The following is a 26,817-nucleotide window of genomic DNA, read 5'->3' as shown; positions in this document are numbered from 1 at the left end:
CGATCACGTTTGATCCTCCGCGCCTCCAAAGATAGGCGATTTGACATGTCAGAGCCATCATTAGCGTAGGCATGATCTATACTCCATGTTACATGGTGAATAATGCTCATTTTCATATTTTATCTACTTCAACTTGAAATAAAGATGCAATTGTGACTCTAGCAGCCAAATTCTTTCCGACGATAAATTTTCAGTGGCAGAAAATATTCTGGCTTGCGTGTGGTCGTCCCTCTAAATGATTAAATTAGTGCAAATAATACTCATTCTATCCATTCAAATTTTACATGGTAGAGCATCTTCCTTCTTGTGCGTGCTTCCTCTAAAGTTGGGTGGAATGTCCCTAGACGACATGCTGTTTAGCGTCCCTGATATGATGCGCGTTTACCCGAACGGTTACGATGATCTTTCGACGCGTGTGATCGTTCACGTTATTCCTCTTAAAACGCGTCGAAACATACAGGGCCCAGTGGAAAAATTGGACAGTGGATACATCACCGACGAAGTGAAGGGTCTAATGTGAATATTAGATCTCCGCACTCAACCAACATTTTTCATGACCTTACCTCTCCTGCTTTCGCAAACGACTCATATCTTTTCCCAAATCACATTTCTGGTTTCGCGAATCATTTCTGGTTTCGCGAATTCACTATGGCTTGCTCACCGTCTGCATCCTCATTCCCCACAAGCCACCCCGAAACTCAAATTCAAGTTGAAAGCAATCGGCCCTCTGCCTCCGCCACTGCTTATCCCAGCAACGATTGCTATTACCAGGTTTTTATAAACCACCGCGGGCCTGATGTTAAGAAAACCTTTGCTAGCACTCTCTACCGTAGTCTTGTTAAAAATGGATTGAAGGTCTTTCTGGACCAGAGCGAAATGAAAGAAGGAGAAAAGATAACTTCTCAAATCAAAGGCGCTATCCGAAGCGCCTCCATCCACGTCGCCATTTTCTTTCCACGATATGCTGAATCACAATGGTGTTTGGATGAGCTTGTGCTCATGAGGGAATCAGGTAGTACCATTATCCCGGTATTTTACCATGTCAACCCTTTCGAGCTCAAATGGACGCGAGGGGAAAATGGCTTGTATGCTAAAGCCCTTCACAACCTCGAAACCAAGAAAACGCACGAGGAGAAGCTGCGATACGATTCCGCTACTATCGAAAATTGGAGAAATGCTCTTTTTGATGTTGCAGGAATAAGCGGTTTTGAGCTGGAGGCCTGTAATGAGTGAGAGCTCAACCTATCCCCTCTGTATTGTATTACTTTATGTATAGATATAGACAGGCGTTTGTTTCTCAATAGATGTAATTTTTTTCCATTTTTTTGTTTATATCCAGTGACGAGGGGGAATTGCTGGAAAATGTTGTTGAGAGAGTGCTGAAAATATTAAAAAGAGCAAGCTTGGAGGTGGCCAAATATCCATGTGGTCTGAATGAAAAGGTTAATGATTTTGAAAACATAGTCCTATCGCAGCAGCAGAGTGGAAAACTTATGGTAGTGGGAATTGTTGGGTTGGGTGGAGTGGGAAAGACAACCCTTGCAAAAGAACTCTTCAATAGGAAGAGTTCAAAATACAGTAAATCCCGTTTTTTATCGGTTGAAAATAAAGATAAAAGCGATTTACAGAAAAAGCTTTTTCATTGGCTGACTGGATCAGATGTAGGAACAGGAAATATGGATGAAGTTCTAGGGAAGCATAGAACTTTTGTAATTTTAGATGATGTAAATAATGTGGATCAGGTGGACGCAGTTTTGGCCCTTCAAACTGTTCTGAGTTCAGATAGCTTAATATTGATCACATCTAGAGATAGAGATGTTCTTACAAAGTCGCGAATTCAAGACTCCTCAATATATAAGCTCTGTGGCCTTAGTCCACAACATTCTCGGGATCTCTTCTGCACACATGCCTTCGATCAGCCTTATCCGCTTCCAGGATTTGAATCTCAGGTAGATCGTTTCTTAAAAGTTTGTGATGGACTGCCATTATCTTTGAGAGTGCTTGGGTCACTTGTTTGTGGAGAAAATAACAAAAGTCGGTGGGAAGATCATTTGGATCGACTTCAAAAAATTACTCCTACGGAAATACAAGAGAAACTTAGGATTAGTTTCGATGGACTTCAAAGAGACGAAAAGGAGATATTCTTAGACATCGCCAGCTTTTTCATAAATGAAAGGAGGGATATGGCAATAAGGTTATGGGACGGATCGGGCTGGAAAGGTTTGCTGGGCTTCCAAACTCTACAGAAGAAATCTCTTGTGGAGGTGGACAGTGAAGATAAGATAAAAATGCATGATCACCTTCGGGATATGGGAAGAGATATTGTGGAGGATTCAAGATTACCGCGCTGCTTTTGTGGTCTGACGACGAATATTGATGATTTCTTGCACAATGAACAGCTAATAACCAAAGTGCGAGGAATTAGGACGGGAATCAGCACGGCTCGTGATAATGAGTCAGCTGAAGTGCGGGGAGATCGCGAGTCATGGTACCAAAGGATTTTGCGGCATGACCCGTCCGTGAAGTCTCTTAGTAGGCTGCGCAATAGTAACTTGAAGCTTCTTGATGTTGAAGATGGTGACTGGCTACGCATTTCAGAGAGGCTGGACGCACCAAATCTCATATGGCTTCGCTGGCGGAAATGTTCCTATTCGTCTCTTCACAAGGTTCCATTGAAGAATTTAAGGGTTTTAGAAGTAATCAGCAGCGTTCTGAAAAAATTGTGGAAAGGCAAAGATCAGGTAAATAGATATTTTTTTATGTTTGTGTTTTCATTCACTATTGATTTAGCAACGCGCGGTCTTCAACAAATTTGCAGGGTTTTATGGAAAGGAATCTTCAAAATCTTTCTTATACTTGAATCCGTGAAGATTTTGCAGGCACCGTTGCAGTTGCGAGAGTTGGTTATAGATTCTCCCCTTTCAAAGCTACCGAAGTCCATAGGGCGCTTGAAGTACCTTGAACTGATTATCCTGAAATGTCCATCCATGGGTAAGCTCAAAACTTTGCCTGACGAATTTTGTGATCTGACTTCGTTGAGACACTTCGAGTTAACAGGCTGCTCAGAAATGAAGTACCTGCCAGATTCCTTGGGGGATTTAAAAAACCTGGAACACATCAATCTGTCTCGGTCAGAAAATTTGCGGCGCCTTCCAAATTCCTTCGGAGCTTTAACGAAGCTTAAACACCTTGATTTAAGCGGTTGCAGTAATTTAACCATCTCCAGCGAAACACTTCAAGATATCAGAAAGCTTGAATATATAAATCTTTCTGGTTGTACGAAAGTTGAGGTATTGCCTCTCCAAGTCGCCCAGCAACTGTCTCTGGAAAAATTATATTGGTATTTCCTGGAAATGGTGCCGTCTCCTCTTTATGTAAATTTGAAGGAATTGAAGCTCCGTAAAGGCAATAATTGCAAGGAATTGAACTCGTTGCCTATTCCGGATAAAGTGTTGACTCAATTGGCTAAGTTGACAGTCAATGAATGTGTATTCAGCGAAGGGTTGGTTAAGGGGCAAACAGCAGCATCGGGATCAGGACAGTTGAGTGGGAAAAGAATATTAGGTGATTTGAGCTCTTCCATTGACATGTCCAAGCTTGTGCAGCTCCAACACATCGAACTGTACAAAACCGAAATATCAGAGGTATCATTTGCTGAAGATTTTTGCCCCAATCTTCAACATCTCCTCGTCAAGTCTTGTAATGGTCTTGTGAAGCTCGGAACATTGCCAAACGCACTTATAAAACTGGAATTGACTAGCTGTTGTCAATTGCAGAAAATAGAGGGGCTTTGTGGTCTTGAAAAACTTCAAATATTGAACATTAAGTGGTGCAGCGAATTGAAAGAGCTATCCAGTATTGAAACATTGGTATCATTGGAAGTGTTGGATGTATATGACTGTGGGAAGCTGGAGAGAATAGAGAGCTTGGTTGGGCTGACCAAGCTCCGACGACTGGATATTGTTGACTGTCCTAACTTCCGACGACTGGATATTGTTCGCTGTCCTAACTTGAAAGAGCTTTCAGGTGTTGAAACATTGGTATCATTGGAAGTGTTGGGTGTATATGACTGTGGGAAGCTGGAGAGAATAGGGAGGTTGGCTGGGCTGACCAAGCTCCGACGACTGGATATTGTTGACTGTCCTAACTTAAAAGAGCTTTCAGGTGTTGAACATTTAATGTCTTGAAACGGTTTGATACATCTGGATGTACCGGACTCCACTGTGTTGGGGAGTAGTGGTGCAGATGCGCCAATGACAGTTGGCATTGCTCGCGCTACAGAAAAGGTAATTTTGACGAATTTTAATTAAATTAGATACTATAAAATAAAAAATGTTTCTTGTGGATGGAATTCTAACAAATAACTTCATTGAATGTAAAAATCATATGTGAGAAATGGAAGGCTTAAAATAAACGTTTGATGTTTTGCTCCATTATTACAGTATTACACGTTTTACTCATTATTACAGTATTACACGTGGATCAAATTGAATGAATGACGGTTGTCTGAAATCCAAACAATCGGATAACGCATTCTTGCCCCTTCATGGAAGTCTGATCGTAATGGATGACTTCAGTTACTCGTTATTTCATTTCATCTAGGTAAGTGGTTACTTGTCATGGTGGCATAGAATCTTCTTAGCCTTACTAGCAGTTTTATAAAAAATATTGGATTTTACATGTTAGGTTTGAGCGGAGGTTTTGTAATAATGTTAGCTTTTACTATGAAATGAATTCATAGGTTTCACTCCTCTTCCCAAGACATTTAGGGGTTTTGGCGAGCCCATTTGAGTAACTGTAGTCTAACTAGCTAGAGGAATTACTCAGAAAGTTTTGGAAATTCTGGTCATATTTAGAGAAAATCTGATAAGGAATTTGGATTTTTTGTAAATCCACGTTATAATTATTAAACTTCAAAATTTTAGGTGTTCTAGCCGTTTTGGATGGTGCTAAATCTATTTCCACCATCAAAAACACGATTCAAACACTGTCTCTACAAGATTTTTTTTAAATTTTCTTACCCAAATTGACCAATTTTAACATTCTCTGTTTGGCTATACGACTCCATCTGAGTAGAATAACATTTTTACACCTGGGTGTGAGGAATGAAGTAGCCAGGTAGCTTTATTGGTTTTGCTCTAAGTGATGGTGCGCTAGCAGTGTAATTAGGTTACAACAATGATGGTTTTGGAGGTGCTATTGGTAAGTTTTATTTTTTTATTTTTTAAGTTTTATTTAACTGCTGCGTCATTTTGTGCGCAGTTTATGTTTTTAGAGCTTGACCCATACATTCTAATCCTCATGACAGACTGTAATTGATCATAAGAAATAGAAAAGAAATAAGAATGGTTAGGCATAACAGCACATTCCATATATACACTTATGTTGCAAGTGACGCCGCATCAACGTTGTGGCATTTCTTGTTACAACACGCATTGTGGCATTTCCTGTTACAACAGGCATGTTCAAAGCCACAGGCCTTGCCACAGGTGCCGCAATTGTAGCGATCTATCAATACGGTTACACAACGATGTTTTCAACCTAGAAACTTCATGGAGCTTTGATTTTGTTATATTTTGTTATTGTGGATGCATTCACACTCTTCGATTTGCCCCCAAGAAACCGGCTTATTGCAACCTTTTGATAATCATTAATTAAAATTTTTATTTTTAAACATTTTTTTCAAAATTTTTTGGGTTTTGTGTATAATATTCAAATCCAAATTTGTGTGGTAAATGGTTGATGAAAAATTATTTAGAAGTTTAAAAATATTGGAGAATCTCATTAGTCCCCAATATGCAAACTACAAAATGTTTATTGATGTATTTGTAAAATTATTCAAATTTATATTGATTTTATATATGTTTTCTACATAATGTTGGTGATTTTTAAGGTAAAATGATTTTATATTGTAAAATTTGGGCGAATCATTTTTCTAAAAATGGAAATTGGTGATTTTTTTTTTTTGAAAAATCATGTAAAATTAGTCCATCTACAAATATTAGCCCCTAAAATTTTCCATGTTTACAAGTAACTTAACACCAATCAATATAGATGGATTAGTAATTTGTATATATTACTTAGATGTGTTATAGAATTTTAAGGGATCGACGCCCTTGCATTCAAATCTAAATTCCAATATCTTTGATAACTAAGTTTATATGTGTTAGGGAATTCTCCTTATAAAACTACATGATTTGATGTAATGGGAACACTTTCACAATCCTTCAAAGGTGTTAGATGATCATGGCTTTGAACTTTTAGCTCCATCTCGTATTCCTCTATTGTCTTGATTTGAACCAGAACTCTAAATGGTTCCATATCCATGGATGATCACTAATTAAAATTTAAAAAATTTCTCTTATGAAGGCTCGTGCACATTATTAAAATCATAATTTGTAAATGAAGTTGACATAGATATAAATTAGTTAAAACATATTTTCAAATAATTTATTTAAATCCTATATTGAAATATTGAAAAGTATATGATTTAAACATCTTACTCACACATTTTTTTAACTTCTAATTACTTTACCTCCTTTTAAAGTTGATATGAAATTACATTACCTCATATGGGCAACTTACTAAACATGCATAGCGTATTTTTTTTTTGTTTTTTATTATACATAGAATTGTTTTTTATTTACATAATACTTTTTTTTTTTTTGAGAGGGAAACATGTCAACTCCACATCGAGCACAGATGGAATTACACATCACCCTCATACTAAGATGTAGAATGGGCATGTTAGCTCAATTAGGTATAAGCATAATTGACTACATTCATGTAATTCAATGTACTTTGAAGCCAAGAACAATTTCACTGAAAAGGGAGCCAACATAGATATGAACTAATAACTTTTCTCAGCATATTCCATCAATCTGGGGAGAAAATATTGATGCTCAATTTGTGCTTGACTCATATGCTACAACTAGTTATTGTAGTTCTATTGTAGCGGCTACAACCACTCTCCAAAATTTTTCCCATGCTTTGATTTTGGAACCTTTAGCACTGCTATGCAACGCTGATTTTCCAAGGTCAGAGGAAAATTTGGTCTGTGTGATGGTGTCTTCAAAAGGGCCCCTCATGGGTCATTTTCCCTTTTCCTTCCATCCCACTCCCCCCCCCCGCCACCTCCATTCCTCTATTTTCCTCCTAAACCCGACAGATTAACCCCTTTGGCCTTAGCCCTAAGTGCTCAAGCCTAAACCCGCTGTAAAACCTCAACCATATGACTTCGCACTATCATAACTCATCGCATTTCATCCCCGCTATTGATCTTCCCCGCCGAATCTAACGGCTCCCATCACGTCCGATAAAGTATCCCGCACGATCAATTCTCCACCGTCCGGTCATTTCTATAAAGATCCAACGGCATTCACTTTTATCGCGCCTGCGATTTGATCAAACGTTAGCACACGATGAGAGCAGTTTTTCTCTCTCATTCACCGCTACGTGTCGATCGCTGAATGGAATCGCTCGATCCCGTCCTTTTATCGCTCAAGACCCGAAAGCGGTGCGATCAATACCTTTACTGCCCAACTAGACCGCTCCCGCCCGATAACGACCATGTAACTTCGCCTCCCGATCACCGTTCGATCTGGCCGCCTAAGACCTAACAATCCAAATTCAACCCGCTCCCACCTCTACTGATATTCTCCGCCGAGCCATCTCTGCCATCCATTTGCCTGATCCGACGGCCATCCTTTCTGCTTATCCATATCGTCCACTCGCCCATGCAATCCACGTCCTCTGACCACTCCGTTTGCCCGAAGGAGGAAGGTGACCAGCTTGCCAGTACTAGTCACAGTAAATCCTCAACAACCATATTTAACAGAAGGCATAGCCAAGGGAGAAAAGAACAGAGCATGACCCTGTAACTGCATTTATCAGTTGTGGAACTCCGCTGGTACGAGCACTCCAACTGCCTAAGAGGACAGCACAACACCTGAGCAAATCGGATTCATCCACTAAAGCAAGAAAACACAATCGAAGACTCCATCAGGTCGTTAAATGTAGTTGGTGGTCAATTATGACCCCTCCATACCTGAATGGCCAAGTTCCCTTGTAATGTAAATCTATAAATACCCAGAAATAAGATGTAATCAAGGTTGGTGGTTGGCATTTTGATGTAAGGTTCAACTTCTGGAGACTGTAGATATTTTGTCACTTGCAGCGTCTCGTCTTCATTTTCAGCTAATAGAAGCTTCTTTTGTTGTTAACTGCTCACTGTCCATTTTCTTCTTACTCTAAGCTTGTGCCTGATATGCTGTATTCTTGAGCTCCTGATCTTTAGCACTAGATAACTGTCATCTTATCTCTGTGTTAGAATCTTGTATGCATCATTGAGTAGGTTACTCAGGTTTCTTTCTATCTAGTGCAAGAGAGCTGTCATCCTGTCTATGCATTAGTAGAATAGATTTACAAGCTTCTTTACTAGTTGTAGCTAGCCATCACATGGTCTTGTGCATCTGCTGGTGTGGTTAGTATTCTCCATATTCACCCAATATCTAAACTGTGAGCATTTGGTGGTCTAAAGCCTTGTAGTCTGGGGGTGTTCACGCATGTCTGGAGTGAAACAAAGTAGAAGTGGTTATCTAGCTTGAACAAACCATCATTCCTTCCCTTAAACCTACAACAATAGTTGAATTTATATGTTACCAGGCATCTCTGAGCTACAACCTAGGAGAGTTTCTTGGAATCCTAACATAATTGGTGTCGTTGCCGGAAAGAGGAAATTGAAGCTCAACTTCCCTGGGAGAATGACACAGATCCAGTTTTGATGATAGACAAAGTCTGGACACATTTTTGGTTGTAATCATCTATCTGGCGACTCTACTGGAGGACCAACCTTTTGGCGACTCCACATCACATTTCTAGCTCAGTTTGTGAGGCATACTCGGAGAAATCCTTAGAAACCACCAACTGACCCAGTGCCTAACCATGAGAAGATTGTTAAGCAAAGCAAGATATCACGAAAAGGAGCATCAGAATCAGGTAAGCCTAAACAGTCTTATGTATCTCTGCAAGGAAGGCTTGTAACTGAGCATGTACATGTTGAAAATATAGAGCCTAGCACTATCAGTGAAGAAATACTCTCAGAGATCCATAAATCTCCTTCTACAATAAGTTCCCCTTTGGATCTCAGTACAAAGAAAACCTCCCCTACAGTCCATCAGTTTCCTTCAACCCTGTCATTCATTTCTCAGCCTTCTGTCATCCAAACGACCAGTACCCTTCCACCCATCCCAGTCATGGCAGGCCAACAAGCACCTACCAAAATGGAAAGAATCATAGCTGCTAGGTATGGACCCCTAGTCCTGCCTGTTCGTTTGAATGTCATGCCTACAGGAGAGCATCAGAAATACATGCCTAAGTTCACTGGTACAGAGGGAGTAATAGCTGAAGAACACCTTGAGTATTTTTGTAGCTATGCTGGTAACCTAGATATCAGTGAAGATGATGTTTGGATGAGGGTTTTTGTCCAATGCCTAGATGGAGAGGCTACAAAATGGTTCAAAGAATTAGCCCCTAGGTCTATAGCAGACATTGAGGCCTTAGATGATGTGTTCATAAAGCATTGGGGGGATAAGAGAGATTTGCTCTACTATCATACTGAATTTGGGAACTTGCAGAGGGAAAATGGTGAGCTGTTGTCTGATTTCAATAAGAGATTTAACCGCATGTACAACAGGATACCAGCTGAAGTGAAACCCACCCCTACCTCTGCTAAGCTCACTTATGCCAATGCCTTCGATTCTTATTTCTGTTTACTATTGAGGGAGAGAAGATGTGCTTCTTTGGCTGATATGCAAGAGGCAACCCTGGAAGTAGAATCAAACATCATGGCTGCAGAAAGGCTTGAAGGTAATGATGATAGAAGAAGGCAGAGGGGTGAGCCCTCATCATCCTCAAATCCTAAGATCGATAAAATAGCCAGGATGATAGAGTCATTAGCCTCTGAAGTTTCCAAATTAAAGGTTGAGCAACATTCTGGGAAAGCAAGGGCTCCTAATACCTTTGCTCTTCCAAATCCAAATCGATATAGAGGAGCAAAGGAGCAGTTGCAGATTTCGCATAGAAACAAAGATGCAAACGAGGACCAAAGGGCGAAGCCCCTTTTTCAGAAAATGGTCATGGAAGAGGAGCAATTTGAAGAAGATGATGAGGTCCATGGTATGGAAGACAAGGGCAGTGCCCCCTTTTTAACCAAAGCTGCCTATGAGAAGTCATTATTCAAAGGCCCTGCTCATAATTTTGTTGTCCCTGCAGAACAGCAAGCCTATAAGCAGAAGCAACCAACAACCTATCCCATCATCCTCAAAGTTCTATCCATAGAGGTAAGAGGCCTTGAATGTTCCCATCCTTCTTTCAGTTTTCAATCAGAAAGCCAAAAGTCAAGAATACCCATGCCTTTGATTGAATCAGTGAAGAATGAGTCCTTCAAGAAATCTATCATCGAAGAGCCTGAGCCTAAAGCCAGCCAAGCTTCTAATGACTATGCAAATCTGAAAATTGACCAACCTGCTATTATCCTCAGCCCAATGATCAGAAAGTGTGAGGTCAACTCCCCATCATCTTATGCTTCTTTGTCTGTTCAAGAGACAATCCCTCATAATTCCCCCCCAGGCACTGGAGCCAGCTATGATTCAATGCCCAAAGCTGACATGGATAATCTCAGTCTTGATATTCCGAAGCCTGCCCAGTTGGCCTCCACACAGCTTGAAAGGGCATTTTGCCAGATCATAGAGGAAGAAGGTGCACAGATTTGGGACACCTCCTTGAATGGGGTTTGTTCTAAGAAAGCTATAGGAGCAGGTGAAGTCTTTGTGTCCCTAACACAAGAATACATAGATTCACCATTTATATTAATTTCTCAAGCCACAAATGACACAGCCGAGTACACAGTAGCCCTTGTTATTCAACAGATGTATAAAAGCTTCCATGGAAAACATCCAAGGATGAGAGCATACAGAGAGGGGGTGAAATATAAACCATCTCTACTTGATAAGGTCAAATGCCCTAAACTGTTTGAGGTAGGTGATCAAATCAACCCGCTTTTGCAATTCTTTGATGAATTGGCTGATATGCACATTGACCAAGAGAAAGAAACCTTTCATAGAAAGGTAAAAAGGGTCAATTCTCAGTATGATGATTGTTTTCTCCAATGGGATGCACTAAAGGAAAGGCAAGGAGATCCTGGTAAAATCAACACTCTAGGGACAGGATCATTTGTCATTGCCCAGGTCCAGGGGAGCAATACTTTCATGCTGCAGAGTTTGGAAGGAGAAACAATTTTGATGGCCTAATTAATGGGCGGTTTTTGAAGAATTATGTTGTTTAAGGCCTGTAGGCATCAGCATTGTAAATATGTTCTTTTACAAAGTTTTAGTGTAGCCTTAATTACACTCCATGCCCAATGGAACACTAGGAATTATTGCTAATTTTGTTTTGTATGAAAGGCAGTGGTCTACGGTTCTTGAGACCTCACAGGGAGGATCTCATCCCCAGAAGGAGCCAGTGTTAGCTCTGCTATGCAACGCTAATTTTCCAAGGTCAGAGGAAAATCTAGTCTATGTGATGGTGTCTTCAAAGGGGTCCCTCATGGGTCATTTTCCCTTTTCCTTCCATCCCACTTCCCCCACCCCTGCCACCTCCATTCCTCTATTTTCCTCCTAAATCTGACAAATTAACCCCTTTGGCCTTAGCCCTAAGCGCTCAAGCCCAAACCCGCTATAAAACCTCAACCATATGACTTCACGCTATCATAACTCATCGCATTTCATACCTGCCGAATCTAACGCCTCCCATCGCGTCCGATAAAGTAACCCGCATGATCAACTCTCTACTGTTTGATCATTTCCATAAAGATCTGATGACATTCGCTTTTATCGCTCCTGCGATTTGATCGAACGTTAGCACGTGATGAGAGAGGTTTTTCTCTCTCATCCGCCGCTATGTGTCGATCGCTAAATGGAATCGCGTGACCTTGTCCTTTTACCGCTCAGGGCCCAAAAGCTATGCGATCAATACCATTACCACCCAACTAGACTGCTCCCACCCAATAATGACTGCGTAACTTCGCCTCCTGATCGTCGTTCGATCTGGCCGCCTAAGATCTAATGGTCCAAATTCAACCCACTCCCACCTCTACCGATATCCTCCACCGAGCCACCTCTGTCGTCCATTTCCCCGATCCGACGGCCATCCTTTCCGCTCATCCATATTGTCCACTCGCCCATGCAGTCCGCATCCTCTTACCACTTCGTTTGCTCGAAGGAGGAAGGTGACCAGCTTGCTAGTACTAGTCACAGCAAATCCTCAACAACCATATTTAACAAAAGGCATGGCCAAGGGAGAAAAGGATAGAGTACGACCCTGTAACTGCATTTATCAGTTGTGGAACTCCGCTAGTACAAGCACTCCAACTGCCTAAGAGGACAGCACAACACCTGAGCAAATCGGATTCATCCACTAAAGCAAGAAAACACAGTCGGAGACTCCATCAGGCCATTAAATGCAGTTGGTGGTCAATTATGACCCCTCCATACCTAAATGGCCAAGTGCCCTTGTAATGTAAATCTATAAATACCCAGAAACAATATGTAATCAGGGTTGGTGGTTGGCATTTTGATGTAAGGTTCAACTTCTGGAGACTGTAGATATTTTGCCACTTGCAGCATCTCGTCTTCATTTTCAGCTAATACAAGCTTCTTTTGTTGTTAACTTCTCACTGTCCATTTTCTTCTTACTCTAAGCTTGTGCCTGATATGTTGTATTCTTGAGCTCTTGATCTTTAGCACTAGATAACTGCCATCTTATCTTTGTGTTAGAATCGTGTATGCATCATTGAGTAGGTTACTCAGGTTTCATTCTATCTGGTGCAAGAGAGCTGTCATCCTGTCTATGCATTAGTAGAATAGATTTACAAGCTTCTTTACTAGTTGCAACCGGCCATCACATGGTCTTGTGCATTTGCTGGTGTGGTTAGTATTCTCCATATTCACCCAATATCTAAACTGTGAACATTTGGTGGTCTAAAGCCTTGTAGTCTGGGGGTGTTCACGCATATCTGGAGTGAAACAAAGTAGAGGTGGTCATCTGGCTTGAACAAACCATCATTCCTTCCATTAAACCTGTAACAATAGTTGAATTTATATGTTACCAGGAATCTCCGAGCTACAACCTAGGATAGTTTCTTGGAATCCTAACTGGAACCTCCCTTCTATCCACATGAGGTTATCTTATATTGTCATCAAGTATTCATGCTTTGATGAAGATTTATATTTTCATGATGTACTTGTGATTCGTTGTTTTGACCACGAATTGAACCATCTTAATGAAAAGAAAGATTTTTCCCATACCTTGTAGCATTGTTGGGCTTCCCTCCAGAAACTACTTAATCTTGGAAGGTAGGCCAACCTTGATGATTTAAATTGTGTAATCTAAAATGGTAGGCCAAACTTGAGCTTAGAAACTGTGCAATTTTGGGAGATAGCCCGACCTTAAGATCAGAAACTTTGTAAAGCATCCCTTAAGCTCATAAATTGTGTGTTGCACTGACCCAAGGAGTTTCCCAATCCTTGGGAACTACATAATCCTTCTTGGCAATGTGAATGTCCAGTTTGTCGAAAAAGAATAAAAAACAAAAAACATTCCCTAGAAAATAGGAAGTCATTAATTAGCTTCCCAAAGAGTGGCACACTTGTTGTTTTTGGACTTTCCGCCAAGTGTCATTTTTTCCTTGATTTTAGGTATGCACATCATAAACCCTAACCAAGCATAGATCTATAATATATGCCCCTAGATCTCATTTTCACATTTGATCTTTGGATCTCTGGCCTTCCCAAGGAGATCAAGGAGCCTTCTATGGACTTTGCGACACTTTTCCTTGTGAGTTTTTATTTTGTCAAATTTTGTCATTTTTTCTCTCGTGTTTTTTCGTTTCACAATTTTCTTTTCATGTTTGTTGCTATTTTGCTGGATTTTCTTTGTAAAGCTGTGACCCAAAGAGATTTCAAGGTGGAGTCATGGGAGGTAGCCCCACCAGATATACTAGCAAGCTCTTCTAAGGCCTCTGGGGCATGGCCCTGGATGAGTGGATTCTGTGGATCAGTGTCCTCACCTTGGGTAGAAGAGGCACCTCCAGACTCTCAACACTTTCCAGCTGTCTGTTGCTCTGAGGGTGTGTCAATCCGGGCCTTCTTAGAACTTGCAGCTTCTACCTCCTCCTCTTCTCTCTTTCTTGTCGTTTCTGCTCCTTGGGTCAGGGCCACATCCCCGACCTCGTCATGCTGTATGACTTCCTCCACCTGAGTGTTGCTCGTCCCTCCTACCTCTTCCAATCCTTTCTCCTGCTGCTCTGTCCTATGCACCTCTTCCTGCCCTACAACCTCCTGATGATACTCTACAAGCTGCCTATATAGAGCCTTTTCTATCCAAAGCTACATCTAAGGTCATCAGTCACTATATTTTAGTACAGCGCCATGTGCCAAGCGAGCCCATCCAAAGACAACATATCCATAGATAGTTGACATACCCAATCTGACCGGTGATGATGACCTGTAGCATCATACATAATAGATCCGTACGCCAATCTAAGACAGGCTGTACCAAATCAAAAATGCCTAATATGAAAGTGACTCTATATGAGAGTTAGTATGTTCTAAAAACGCTATCTAGTCTGTCTTAAGGGTCATATGCCATAAGCAATTGACCCATAGCTTCCCCGTTCTAATGGCCTCTCCTAAGAAATTGAGAAATGCAAATCAAAGGCACTTTGAAAGGGTCATTGCTTGCAGTAGGAAAGGAGATAACACCTGTAGTTTCATATATTGATCCCCTGAAATAGACACCCATTTACCCAATACACGCCCGTGTACTCCCATCAGATTGAGGAAACTCACCCCGATGAGCGCCCATGAACTAATTCCCAGCGACATTTGAGAAATTCCCATCTCACGCCCGTGCACTCCCAATATACTACCATAGAAAACTGTAGAGCGTACACATGTTTCAATTACACACCCCAGATATTTTACAAGTGTCACATCAATTTTCATGTTTTTTCCCATGAGTGTTCATCATTTTAGCGACTCCCCATACATGTTTGTTTTTCCTTTTGCATGTTGATCTTCTACACTTAATTTTAACTAATATATATATCCTTAGTCAGATCTAGACTCTAACTTGCACCATCACTTAGATCTGTAAGTTTCCCACACTCTTTCTGGGCAAATCTGCCCTTCCCTTGCCCATTAGTTGCTTTGTCTAACTGGGCATTGCGTAAGCCCAAAGCTTAAGCTTTATTCTTGGCCTCTAAGAATGTGCAATTCATAGTACCTTGCTAGCCCAACTTAACATTATGCACTTACAGGGCTCAAGCTCGACCCTAGGCCGCTAATACTACTCAATGCGCAGTCTCTCCCTCACTCTGCCCAGGTTGAAACTATGCATTGCGTAGTATCAAACCTCAAGATACTCCCCTCGCTACTGTGACTACATAATACATAGTTCATGTACCCAGTCCCTTCTCGCAGCTTAGGAATTGCGCAATATTTTCTTTCAGTCATGTGGTTGCTGTTATCATCTTGCTTTATGAGTCAATTTGTTGAAGCTAATTCTTATTTTCCATGAGTACATTTTCCTCCTACATGTATTGCAATTGTTTAAAGCTTCTCTTCATTAGTCATTGACATCATGGCACCAAAGGGATCTACTTCAAAGGATACAACAAAGGTAGCACCGAGGAGGAAGTTTAGAGCACGCTAGTGAACTTTCCAGTTTAATCAGATACTCAGTTGTTTATAGAGAAAGGGTCAGATATCACATGGCACAAAGTGAATGAAGAATTCTCAGCAAGAAGCTTCAAAGAAGACCTTGAAGACTAGTAGGTGTATGCCAACGTCTAAAGATCAGTGTTACATAAGGTTGCATGCGGGTTCCCACCTTTCCCATGTGCATACATTATCAGTTGGATACTGTCTCATACAGATGCAAAGACGATGACTCTTAGCAGTGCCAACGAACAAAGGCTTGCTTCTTTTTTAGCCCCTCATTACCATGTCATGTACCATTTTCCAGAGCCAAAATCACTCATGGATTCTTACTTCTATTCCACCACCATCTACTTGAGCACAAAGGATATTGTCAAATGCTAGGTGAAAGAGCCAGCAAAGCTCTGTCAGACACCCACCAACACCTACAAGGCAAAATCTCTCAAGAGGGCATATCAATTCTTGATAATTCTATGTTGCAGAAATGATGGTGAACAAAGTACTGAGACCTTACCTAAAGGGTGGGCATTCTTAGTGAACCAGGTTGTGAACAAAGGACGACCTTTCAACTAGTTAGACTTGTTGGATTAACAATTGAATATCCATGTATCTAATGTCCCGAATCCTGCGAAGGGAAAGAAAGCCATATTTTACATGTTTTCTTATCTACTAGATGAAATTTGTTCTCACAATTAATTCCCAGGCATGAGTTGGACCTAGACGCCTAGAGATCCTACTGTGCACATTTACTATAGGTTGCTTCCAGAATGAAGACACAGAGGAGTAATGGAAAAGTTGACTGATCACTTCCTCATTTCATTGTACAAGTTAATCTTTGAGGAAGAGCCACCTTGCATGTCACGTGGGGCAATGGAAGCAGTGTCAGAGATAGCAGATTGGTTTGCCTCACTAGATGGCACTTTCCTCATAATGTTTGGTGGACATAAGGCACCACATCTTGTACCAAGGTATGCCACCGATAAATTATTCATGCAATAAGTTGTGTACCACCTCTCCATAGGGTTGTGAGTAGTTTTTCATAGGAAGAATAAAACACCTTGTCCTACTCTTCCTATGCAAATTGGATTATATGAAATCAATAATTTGAAAGTAGGAGACATTGAAGGCAAGGATATAGATAAATTTGCATTTGGTCATTTGGACTTCAATCCGTACAATCCAAGGAATGTTGGTAAATAGAATTGTGTGAGGATTCATTTCCAATGGCTAAGTGAGACATTCTACATGCCCGAGGAGGACGAGATGAAGAATGGTTACAATGCCTCCAAGTACCCCGAACTAGTCAACTTTGCAAGAACATCGAAGGTTTCTCTGTAGAAGGAAGTGAATCTAGAGGAAGTACCAACAGAAAGGCACAACCTAGTGCGTGAAAATGGCAAGAGGAAAGTTGCATATAGCCCAGGGGGAGAGTGAAGCCGTCAGATGAAAGAAGATCCAATCATTGTAAAAGTGGCCATAGTAGTAGACAAGAAGAGGAAACAAAGGATGCAAGAAGTAGCACATAATCAAAGGGAAGAACAAGAGCTGAGGAGATTGGAAGAATAATAAAGGAAGAAGCAGGAAGAAGAAGAAGAAGAAGAAGCACAAAGACAATTCGAAGAACAAGAGAAGAACTGAAAACTAGAGGAGGATAGAAAACAAATGCATGAAAACGAGCTCGCTCAAGAGATTGAAGAATTTATTGTGATTTAAGACATGTAGGTGAAATCGAAGTCGCAGAACTAATATGTTGGTATGATGTCGAGCACTCAGTAGTTCACCATTTAGTCTTCCCCTCCTCTGACACCAAAGCTAGCTCTAAGAGATGAAGATGAAATTGTTCCTTTTGATGATGGTTCGGTCATGGACAAGTACAATCTGACTTACCATGAGATTCAGAAAAAAAATTGTACAAGAACGAAAGAAACATTTTCCATATGGTCTTGCATCTCCTACATTGATCAGAGAAAGCGTGATTGTGGAAGACACCAAAGGAATCCAAATATGATTTCCACAGTGTTATCGAGAAATCTAGTGTCCACTCGGAGCTGCTAGTCCCACTAAGACTGGTAGCTATCTTAGAAACAAACAAATTAAAAGTACTTTCGTTTTCCTTTATGAGAAGTAGATAAGAGAATAACAAAGGAGACCAACCTCAGTCTTGCACTTGGTTCCTTGCTTAATTCCTCTCCCTTCTGACAGATCTTTTCCGCTTGCTTCCTTGTCTACCCAGCTTCAAAGAGCACCTGTGGAATCAAAGCAGCATAACACTATCCAAGAACAGAGATCTAAAATCATAAACAATATAGGACCAGATATATATTGACCACACAAATGTATATATCATCAATCATACAAGAAATGTGGAGGAAAACTTGAATAGCTTTATTAATATCAAGAACAGCAAAGAGGCTTACAACCAATTGTTCTGACCCAACATCATCCTCTCAGCAAGAAAGCCCTTCTTCACCTCATGAAAAGCTTAGATCACCCAACACTATGATGTTACACCAAGAAAGTAGTAGCACTTCCTTACAAGATACAAAATTCCAGCCTCTCGATCTCTGGGATGAGGGATACATATATAGATGATTGCAGGGAGGTGAGTCAGCTTCTGAAATTTTATTAGTGTCCTCTCTCTGATAGTTCTTGATACCACTTGGAGATTGATGATCTCTTACTCATCCCTGGGCGAATTCAGAGAGGCAAGTGTCACAGGAGAAGTTTCTGGAAGATTCCATGATCATCCACCTCACAAATTGACTCTGCCATTTGTCCACTCTCGCCCATCGCACCCCATAGAAGGGCTTTTCAGTATGCATCGCACCTCCCATGTGCATTTAGGTGGGATGCATAGTACATTGACCATGGAGCAGGTGAGATGGTCTAGATTTGACCAGTTCTGAGCAGTTTTCTGTGGAGAACTTCTGGGAGATGATGTAATCAATTGACCTTGTTCCTTTAGGGTGTGAAACAACACTTTTAGGGACCTAGGAGCCCTTGTTTTATGGACATATATGATTGGGGTTGCAGTGCCCAAAAATTTCTATAACAGTTGCCCCCTAAAGCATGAGGTCATTAATCTTTTGATGTCGGGTGAAATGCTTTATCATGAGGATCCGAAGTTTTTTCGAGCTGGAAGGCGACTTGTAATAAGATATAATACAATACTTTATCTTCATAATATTTTCATGATCTAGCTGAGGCGGGCATTCCCATGCTCAGCTTTATAAATTCATTTTTATGTACATAAGACAGACAATCGTCTGTGTGCAGACTGATGATTCTGGTAGAGCCATCATCCCTTAGATTGGATGATTATCTGTGCAGCAATGATGTACATTTGATGTCTTTAGTTTCCTGAATATGTATCGCAGCCCGGATGGATGAAACTAGATCTGGGGTCTTCAATCTCGTTCAATCTTCACTCAAAGTACAAGTCGATCCATGTGAGAGATGTTCTAGAGTCGAACATGGAAAGACATCGCCTGATTACCAGCCAATGATGTAAGCTGTTAACAGGCACGAGAGGAATCACCGATAATGATGATGACCCTAAAGCTATGACAGTACAATTCACGTGGTGTGAAAAAGGGACTTGGTGTCGAACACCACGCAAAATCGTTCGGTCGAAGGCCATTGATGTAAACCTGTCGCCAGAAGTGAGAAACTTGCCATTGAGGCATGCAAGATTCAAAGTACTAAAAGGGTTGTTCCTAGATAGACTTCCTAGATAATGAGCTGAGGTCGATAAGAAGCGATCTGTCGTAGGAGGGCCTTAATGAATCCCACATCTATGACACGGAACGAAGAAAATGATTTTAATGGAGGTGAAAACGATCTGATGATACAAGGTTCAGGGTGGCAGTCATGAAATATTGGAGCGTAAATGTATTGCAGTGGATGAGACACAGGTGAATTCTTTGAGCGACTTCTCTTGAACATATCGGCAACACTGACATGATGGATTGGTAGTGTTAACCCCAAATGTGGATGGTGTGATGGACCAATGGTGATATAACCAATGAACGGAACAGCCCAACCCGACTCGGATGTGGAGTGAAAGTGTCATGTTCAAGAGCGACTTGCTACCAACAAAGTTTCTTCAAGTTTTCTTCCCAATTTTTCCCCAGTCATTGCTGACCAGTACCTCTTTATTTTTTTCAAGCTTGAGGAGGATAACATATGCTTGTTCTATAATTTCCCTTCGGGCAAACCCATCGCTATGTTTTAACGAGCCTAGCGATAGTGAAACTCGTTCTTTTCTGTATGGACAAGTTTGTCGCTATTCGGTTTTAACGAGTTTAACGACAAAGATAACTGGGTCCTTTTAAATTTTAGAGAGTCTGAAAGGGACGTAAAGAAAACTTCAATAATCCTTTTTCGTCATATAATCCCTTAGGTCCAAAAAAGTATAAAATAATACGAAAGGGATTAATTTTTGGTAATTTTAATGAGCCGAACAAAACAAGCGCTCGATCTTTTTGTGTAATAATCCCTTAGGTCCAAAAAGATTAAAATCTAGAGGAGGGATAGCACTTCCGGTCACTTTAACGAGCTAGAGAGTCCAATTGCTCGGCAATATTTTCATATTTTACGAGTCAAATGAAAAGAGCTTAAAGGAGACTCATTTTCCGAGGAACGAGTGATAAATTCGGGTAGCAGCTGATTCCAGGTAAGGTTTGGAATTTTCCAATCACGGCAGTGTCACAAGGATGGCTAACACGATCACTCTTCGCAGCTGTTCCTCAAAAAGGGTAAACAATCAAATGGAGGTGAATGATCGGCCAAAACAGAGTGGAGGTGATGATGAGAACACGACCAAGGCTTCAAAGGCTGATGATAATGCATTCACGATGGTTATTTACCAGAAATTGGTTCATTTTTTAATGAATAAGCTTAAACTTTGGGGGAAACATTTGCTCACTGCTTATGTTTAATTTTTAACGAGCTTGAAATCCACATAAAAAATGCTCGATGCTTATGCTTAATTTTTAACGAGCTTGAACTCCACATAAAAACTGCTCGTAGCGGGTTTATTTTTTAACGAGTTTGAACCCTATGGTAACACTGCTCGTGGCAGGTTTATTTTTTAATGAGCTTGAACCCTGCGGTAACACTACTCGTGATAAGTTTGCATGCCCCCAGCATAATAACACAAATCGAGGTGCATGCCCCCCAAGCTTCATTTCATTCAACATGGTGGTTGGAATGAAGGTTTACCTTCGAGGTCTTTTGAAAGACTTGACTTAGATAGGGAGTTGTTTTATTTTTTAATGAGGTTGAAACAGTAAAAGAACTATCCTCATTACTCCTTGTTTCATTTTTTAACGAGGTCGACACTAGATAAGAATTGTCTTCGGAATCCACCGTATTTACAGTATTTGATAGAGAATAAAAAACTGAAGGATGATTAAGGTCGCTGGAATAATCTTCGTGGTAATCTAGAAGATGGGAATGATGGTGGTAATCTTCCCATGGTGCCTCTCCTAACATCATGGACTGAATGATTCCTTTGTCTGTAGAATGTACTTGCGACCAAGGATCTGAAGGGGTACCATATTCCTTAGACCTATCTATCCAAACGCTTGATGAGTGTTGATTTGGGTTTGCCTTGATTGCTACAATATTTCTATTGGGCTTGGAGGCAATACCTACAGATGATCCATGTTGATATCGTTTTCAGACATCTTTTGAATAGAAGATATCATATTGCAGGTTCCCACTGTTGCCAATTCTGCCAGATTGATGGGAGGCGGGAGGGCAAAAGTCCCCATTAATATAGGGTCTTTTAGTAGGCCTACTCCAATATTTTGAAGCGAATGAGGGCTTCCATGGATCATCGGAATGCTTCCCGTAACTTGGGAACTGTTGGGGAGAAATGTTTGTTGGCCGACAATTGTAATTCCTCCTTGAAAGGGAAATGCAATCTTCCTGAAGTAGGTCGACACAACGACAGCCATAGCATATATCCAGGGCCTTCCCAGTAGGATGTTATGATCGAGGTTTCCATCGATTACTTCAACATCAATTTCTACTGTTTTGCCCCCCAGTTCGACTTGCAAGTTACTTAAAATCCCATATGGGGTGTATGCTCGTCCATCAAATGCTTTTAATGTCATCGAAGATCGTGACAAGGGTTTAGATCCTAAAGTTTTCCAGCAACTCATCGACATAATACATGTAGATGCCCCCTCATCAATAATTGTTCGATGAACAGTTTTGTTGAGGGATTTCACTTGAATGAGGAAAGCTAGTTGAGATGGTAACTGAGGGTCATATCCTTTGTGATTAAAGGACACAAGATTGGAATCCATTGGGTCAATCCCACCTATTTCTGATAATAAAGCCTGCTTTTGGGAGGGGCAATTTTGCAGTACCTCAAGAGTCGACATAGCGGATGGCGATTGGGCCAGATCCTCCACTATATTATAATGCTATGCTGCTCTGGCACGAGGATTAAATGTCGATTTGTGTACTACTCCCTTTGGTGGCTTTATCGTTAGTTCAGGAATGATGGGTGGCACAACTTCGGTCGAAGTCGTTGTCGAACTACTAGGTTGATCATTATCCTTGTTGTTCGACATCTGTGGATTCCCGTAATCTTTATTCCTTGTCGATATCAAAGCATCATTTTGTTGCTTCGACACTGATAGCATTAGCACTTGGGACGGGGAAGCATTGTCACTAGCAACCAGATTTGTTCTCGGATTTGGAAACGGATCAGTCAATACTGCCGAGGTTTTTGAATTCTTAAAGAATTTTCTAAGCTCGGCTTTATATGGACAATCTTTCGTCCAATGATCCTCATCACATATAAAGCATGGATGACTTGGTTTCTTATCTCCAGAAGGGTTTGCAGAAGATTTTTTAGGTGACGATTCCTCTTGTTTCTTCTTCTTTCCTTTGTTTTTCTTCTTGCCTCCTGGTTGCTTGGTTTCTTTGCCTTTGTCAGTTGAGACGGCATTTACTTCCGAGGCGAGAAGTTCTTCATTTACATTTTGATCTGAAATATTACGGGCTTTTTTAGATGTAGCCTTTGTCGATTTCGTGCTTGTCGTACCAATCACGCCATCGCCGGCATGAGAGTCTTTGTTTGATTTAGGAGGAGGAGGAACAGAAAATTCCGGTCTAGGGGCATCGAGAATTTTATCGTAGAGCGTGCCAGACTGAGTATAAATCAAGTCTAAATATTGCGCATGAGAAATAACTTGCTCTTTAGTGACGACTCCTCCCTTTGCCACATCTTCTGTAATGGAAGGTAATAATGACTTAATAAACCATTCAGCTAACAGCTAATCAGGAACGTACGTTTTTACCATTCTACGATGACGTCGCCACTCATGAATATGATCGGATATGTGAGTGGCCATCGTTTGCTTGAAATTGGTAAGAAGTTCTATTCCTGTTTTGTACCTTATGGGTAACTGAAAATGGGTTAAAAATGTTGTGGCTAGGGTACTGAAGTTATCAAACGAAGCTCTAGGTAATTCGATATACCATTTTGCTGCCAGACCAGTTAACGTCCTCTGAAAAAGGTGAAGCCTAATCGAATCATCGTTTAGGGTGTTGGATGAACATCACAAATGAAAGGTCATCACATGATTCGACGGGTCTTCACCTGGATTTCCATTAAATTTATGAATATCTGACGGAAGTTTATGCGGAATCGCTGGCCACCAAGGGGCATAAGTAATTGGATCGTTCGTTAGCCGATTTAGATCCGGTAGCTCTAAAGTTGCCACGAAGGGCAACTGTTGATTCAGGTTTGGCGAAGCATACCCAAGATAAGATGGAATTGCCTGAGCAGTTGGTCTTTGCATACCGGCATAATGTATTTGATGCTGGTAACTTTGATAAGGTTGATGGGCATAACTATTATAGAATGGTTGATGTTGACCGTTTTGAATATACGGCTGCCCATTATTTGCAAAGATTTGTTGCTCAGATCCCTGGTAAGCATGTTGGAATTGCGGTTGTTGATATTGCACCAGCCATGGTTGCGAAGCCATATGCTGTTGTCCACTACTGGCTGCCTGACCAAGATGAGGGGTAATAGTACCCGTTTGGGCCTGTGTCATTCCACTAGTTGGCGATTGTGGTTAAGTCGCAGGGATAAGAGGTTGTTGCATTACAACTTGAGAAACCTGAGGTCGACATACAACAGGCAATGCTTGTACTTGCGACACTGTCACAATAGCTGGCGTAGTTGGTATATTTGACATAGGTAAACATTGTTGCATCGAGTATACAACTCTTGGTTGTTGAGGCAGTATTGGCACCCAACCGCTAGATGTAATTCTAGCATAACCTGAATTTTGTTGTGAACGCTCGTATGGTTGTTCTCCCAGAGGAGATAATGAAAGGGTATATTGCCCCCCATACGGTGGTAATCCGGTACTCAAAGGAATGATTTGCCCTTGAGGGCCGGACTGCCCAAATTGACACCGTGAAGGATCAATTTGTTGAGACTCAACATAAGAGTTTCCGGATATTATTCCGGATGAACAAATTGGAACGGACCATACTGTCGAAATAGTCCCTGGATGGACCCCATCTAGCGATTGAGAGCTAGTTGGGACAGATGGTACGCCGGCGAACATTGTCAGAGTAGTAGCAGGGAGTTCTGCCGCTGCTGTGTTAGATGACACAGTCCTAGATGTCAATGGTTGTTAAGACATATCTAGTCTATCCAAAATATTTCCTAGCGATTCTACAGGAACTTCTGATAGCGGTAGACTAATTTCTAATGAAGAAGGATATAGGGTGATCCCGACTCCAAATTGCGATGGAGTACTAGATGGTGGATTCTCCACAATCTCTTCTATAGCAATCAGACTAGGTGGAAGAGGTAGATCGTCAGGTCCATAAAATATTTCTGGTGCCGAAGAGGGTACAGATTTTGCAGCGACAAATGTTTGGGGAATAACACCTTCTGAATCAGCTGTAGATGGAGCTAGTTCAGGAATACAAGTGTTTACCTTCACACTAGGATCAGCTTTACTGTCCTGTGGTGGCTGCCGAACTTCTTCTATAAAGGCAGGGATACCAGAAATGTTTGGAGTAACCAGAGTCTCCGATGGTGTTGGAACACATGTTCCAACTTTACCAGGGGATTTTGAACTAGTTAAACGAGTTCGCTTTGTCCGGAATAGTTTTGATTCTGGAGACAAAGATGGTTGACTCGTGAGTCTCCGCGAACGATGGGGATTTAATTGAATTTCCTCCACTATTGCGGATTACTCGATAAACTAAAAATAAAGGGGAAAAATGTTTCCGAATTTAAATGAATTTTAGACGCTTTGACACAACTTGTTTTTTCAATTTTTAAGAGTCGAGAAAAAACAAAAGATGACTCTAGTCACCTTCGATTTTTAATGAGCTTGAAGTGACAAGTGCTCAGATGGACCTTTTCCTTTAAGGAGTCTAAAAAGGAACGAAAGATACTACTCTGGAAATCTAGATAGAGGGATTACCAAACCAATCGCAAAACTGCAGAATACTTTTTACGGTAGGGCAGTCAATCTTCCCGAATGATGTGTTCAGTGCATTGTGATCGATAGGGCGGCAGACATGGCTTCCTATGGATAAAGGATATAGCCTATTATGGTCTCCCAATATATACTCGACGGTACGTGGGAGCACAAGTCCGTACTGGCACTTGTCATCTCAAAGTGGAGGAATCACCCAACCAACAATGAAAACAACAGTTACCAGGCTTTACGACGCCGGAATACGTCTCTAGCCTAGACTTCTAAATGTTGTGCGTTAGGTTCCAAATCATTTTTAGATTCATTAAATTCATTTTACAGCTGATCTTGCTTAAGAAATTTTCCTTTCAGGTTCACCGCGTGATGTAGATATACAATTCCTAAAATGCAATCTAAGATGATAAACAATCGTTTAATCTTCTTTTTGCAATGAAAATCCTAGCTACTAAAGAAAGAGAGATGATATTCTTTCAACATAGAGCAGAGAGCACACACTATATGCACTATCCTAGATCAAACCAACAAGCAGTCTAAATGCAAATGCACATGCATGTATTTGTTTTCAGCCTTCTTAATGTGTGAATGATAAAAAGAAAGTTAAGTGTAAATCTGAATTATTTCTCAAAGCGACATTACTAACAAGCTTCTTTCCAAGACAAAATGAAGACAATGACGACACTTTGCGATTTGGAATTGAAAACTTGCTTTCGACACTTGAAAAACTACTAATTCAAATCAAATACAAGAGTAACAGTGTAATCGACTATCAAGAACAATCAGATTCTCTTCTATGACTAAAAACGACACTTGCGACACTTCCAAATCAAGAAATGACAGTTCAATTACGCTACTTCTTTGTAAAAGAGAACTGAAAATGGCTCACAATACATAAAAAAAATTACAGTTCTTTGCACAATGGAGGTGGAATAATGGAAAGGAAGGGGGTTTACACAAAGGTATACTGACTACAGACAACAAAACTCTTGAATAGAGCTGAAAAGAGTGAAGAAAAACCAAAGTCTGGAGGCAAAATTAGCCTTCTCTGACCATCGCACCTGTTACACAGGGATTCCAGTATGCATCCCACCTACTGCACACGGGAAGTGCGATGCATACTGATATCCTTGAAGAGAGGGTATGATGGTATAGTGCGAGACTTTTAATCCAGTTCTTGATCACGGTTCGCAACACAGTTCAGGGATTTAGGCCGAACAAGTGATAATCAGTAAATAAATCACAGGGGTAGATCTAAGGAGGTTACTAGAGCCACCACAAGGGAAATTAGGATGTTTACAAATCAATTGTTCAGTTTATAAATGAAACCTGGAGATAGACTGAAGCAGCATTGATCTACTTTGCACTTGCATGGCAAATGCAGTTCGAAGGCTAGCTGGCTTGACTTCAGGCTCCGTCTGTAAGTTTATAAAATAAACAAAAATAGAAAAGCAAACAACCTATTCGCTCCCCAGTGGAGTCGCCATTCTGTTATTGGGAAATCTAGTGTCCACTCGGAGCTGCTAGTCCCACAAAGACTAGTAGCTATCTTAGAA

At 40.9% G+C, this 26,817-nt stretch overlaps 1 protein-coding gene across 1 annotated transcript; it reads left to right on the top strand.

The window, feature by feature from the left end:
- Positions 1 to 648: 648 nt before the first annotated feature.
- Positions 649 to 4,845, top strand: LOC149188239 (disease resistance protein Roq1-like). Its single transcript, XM_089409901.1, has 3 exons — positions 649 to 1,229; positions 1,340 to 2,741; positions 2,880 to 4,845. The coding sequence occupies exons 1-3, from the start codon at positions 649 to 651 to the stop codon at positions 4,185 to 4,187; spliced, it is 3,291 nt and encodes a 1,096-aa protein (XP_089266027.1). The 3' UTR covers positions 4,188 to 4,845.
- The last annotated feature ends 21,972 nt before the right edge of the window (positions 4,846 to 26,817 follow it).

This window comes from Pinus tabuliformis, chromosome 3_1 (genome assembly GCF_031772625.1).
Source record: "Pinus tabuliformis cultivar Carrire ecotype Pingquan chromosome 3_1, CPIR1, whole genome shotgun sequence".
In the NCBI taxonomy this organism is placed as follows: Eukaryota; Viridiplantae; Streptophyta; class Pinopsida; order Pinales; family Pinaceae; genus Pinus; species Pinus tabuliformis.
The sequence above is the reverse complement of the archived record's forward strand: the minus strand, read 5'-3'. Positions and strand labels throughout refer to the sequence as shown.

What these genes read in the sequence shown, in the direction of transcription:
- LOC149188239 (XM_089409901.1), top strand. Translation starts at nt 649, where the DNA reads ATGGCTTGCTCACCGTCTGCATCCTCATTCCCCACAAGCCACCCCGAA. An exon ending in GAGCTGGAGGCCTGTAATGA is followed by an intron (nt 1,230 to 1,339) that starts GTGAGAGCTCAA and finishes GTTTATATCCAG; the next exon opens with TGACGAGGGGGAATTGCTGG. An exon ending in TGTGGAAAGGCAAAGATCAG is followed by an intron (nt 2,742 to 2,879) that starts GTAAATAGATAT and finishes AAGATTTTGCAG; the next exon opens with GCACCGTTGCAGTTGCGAGA.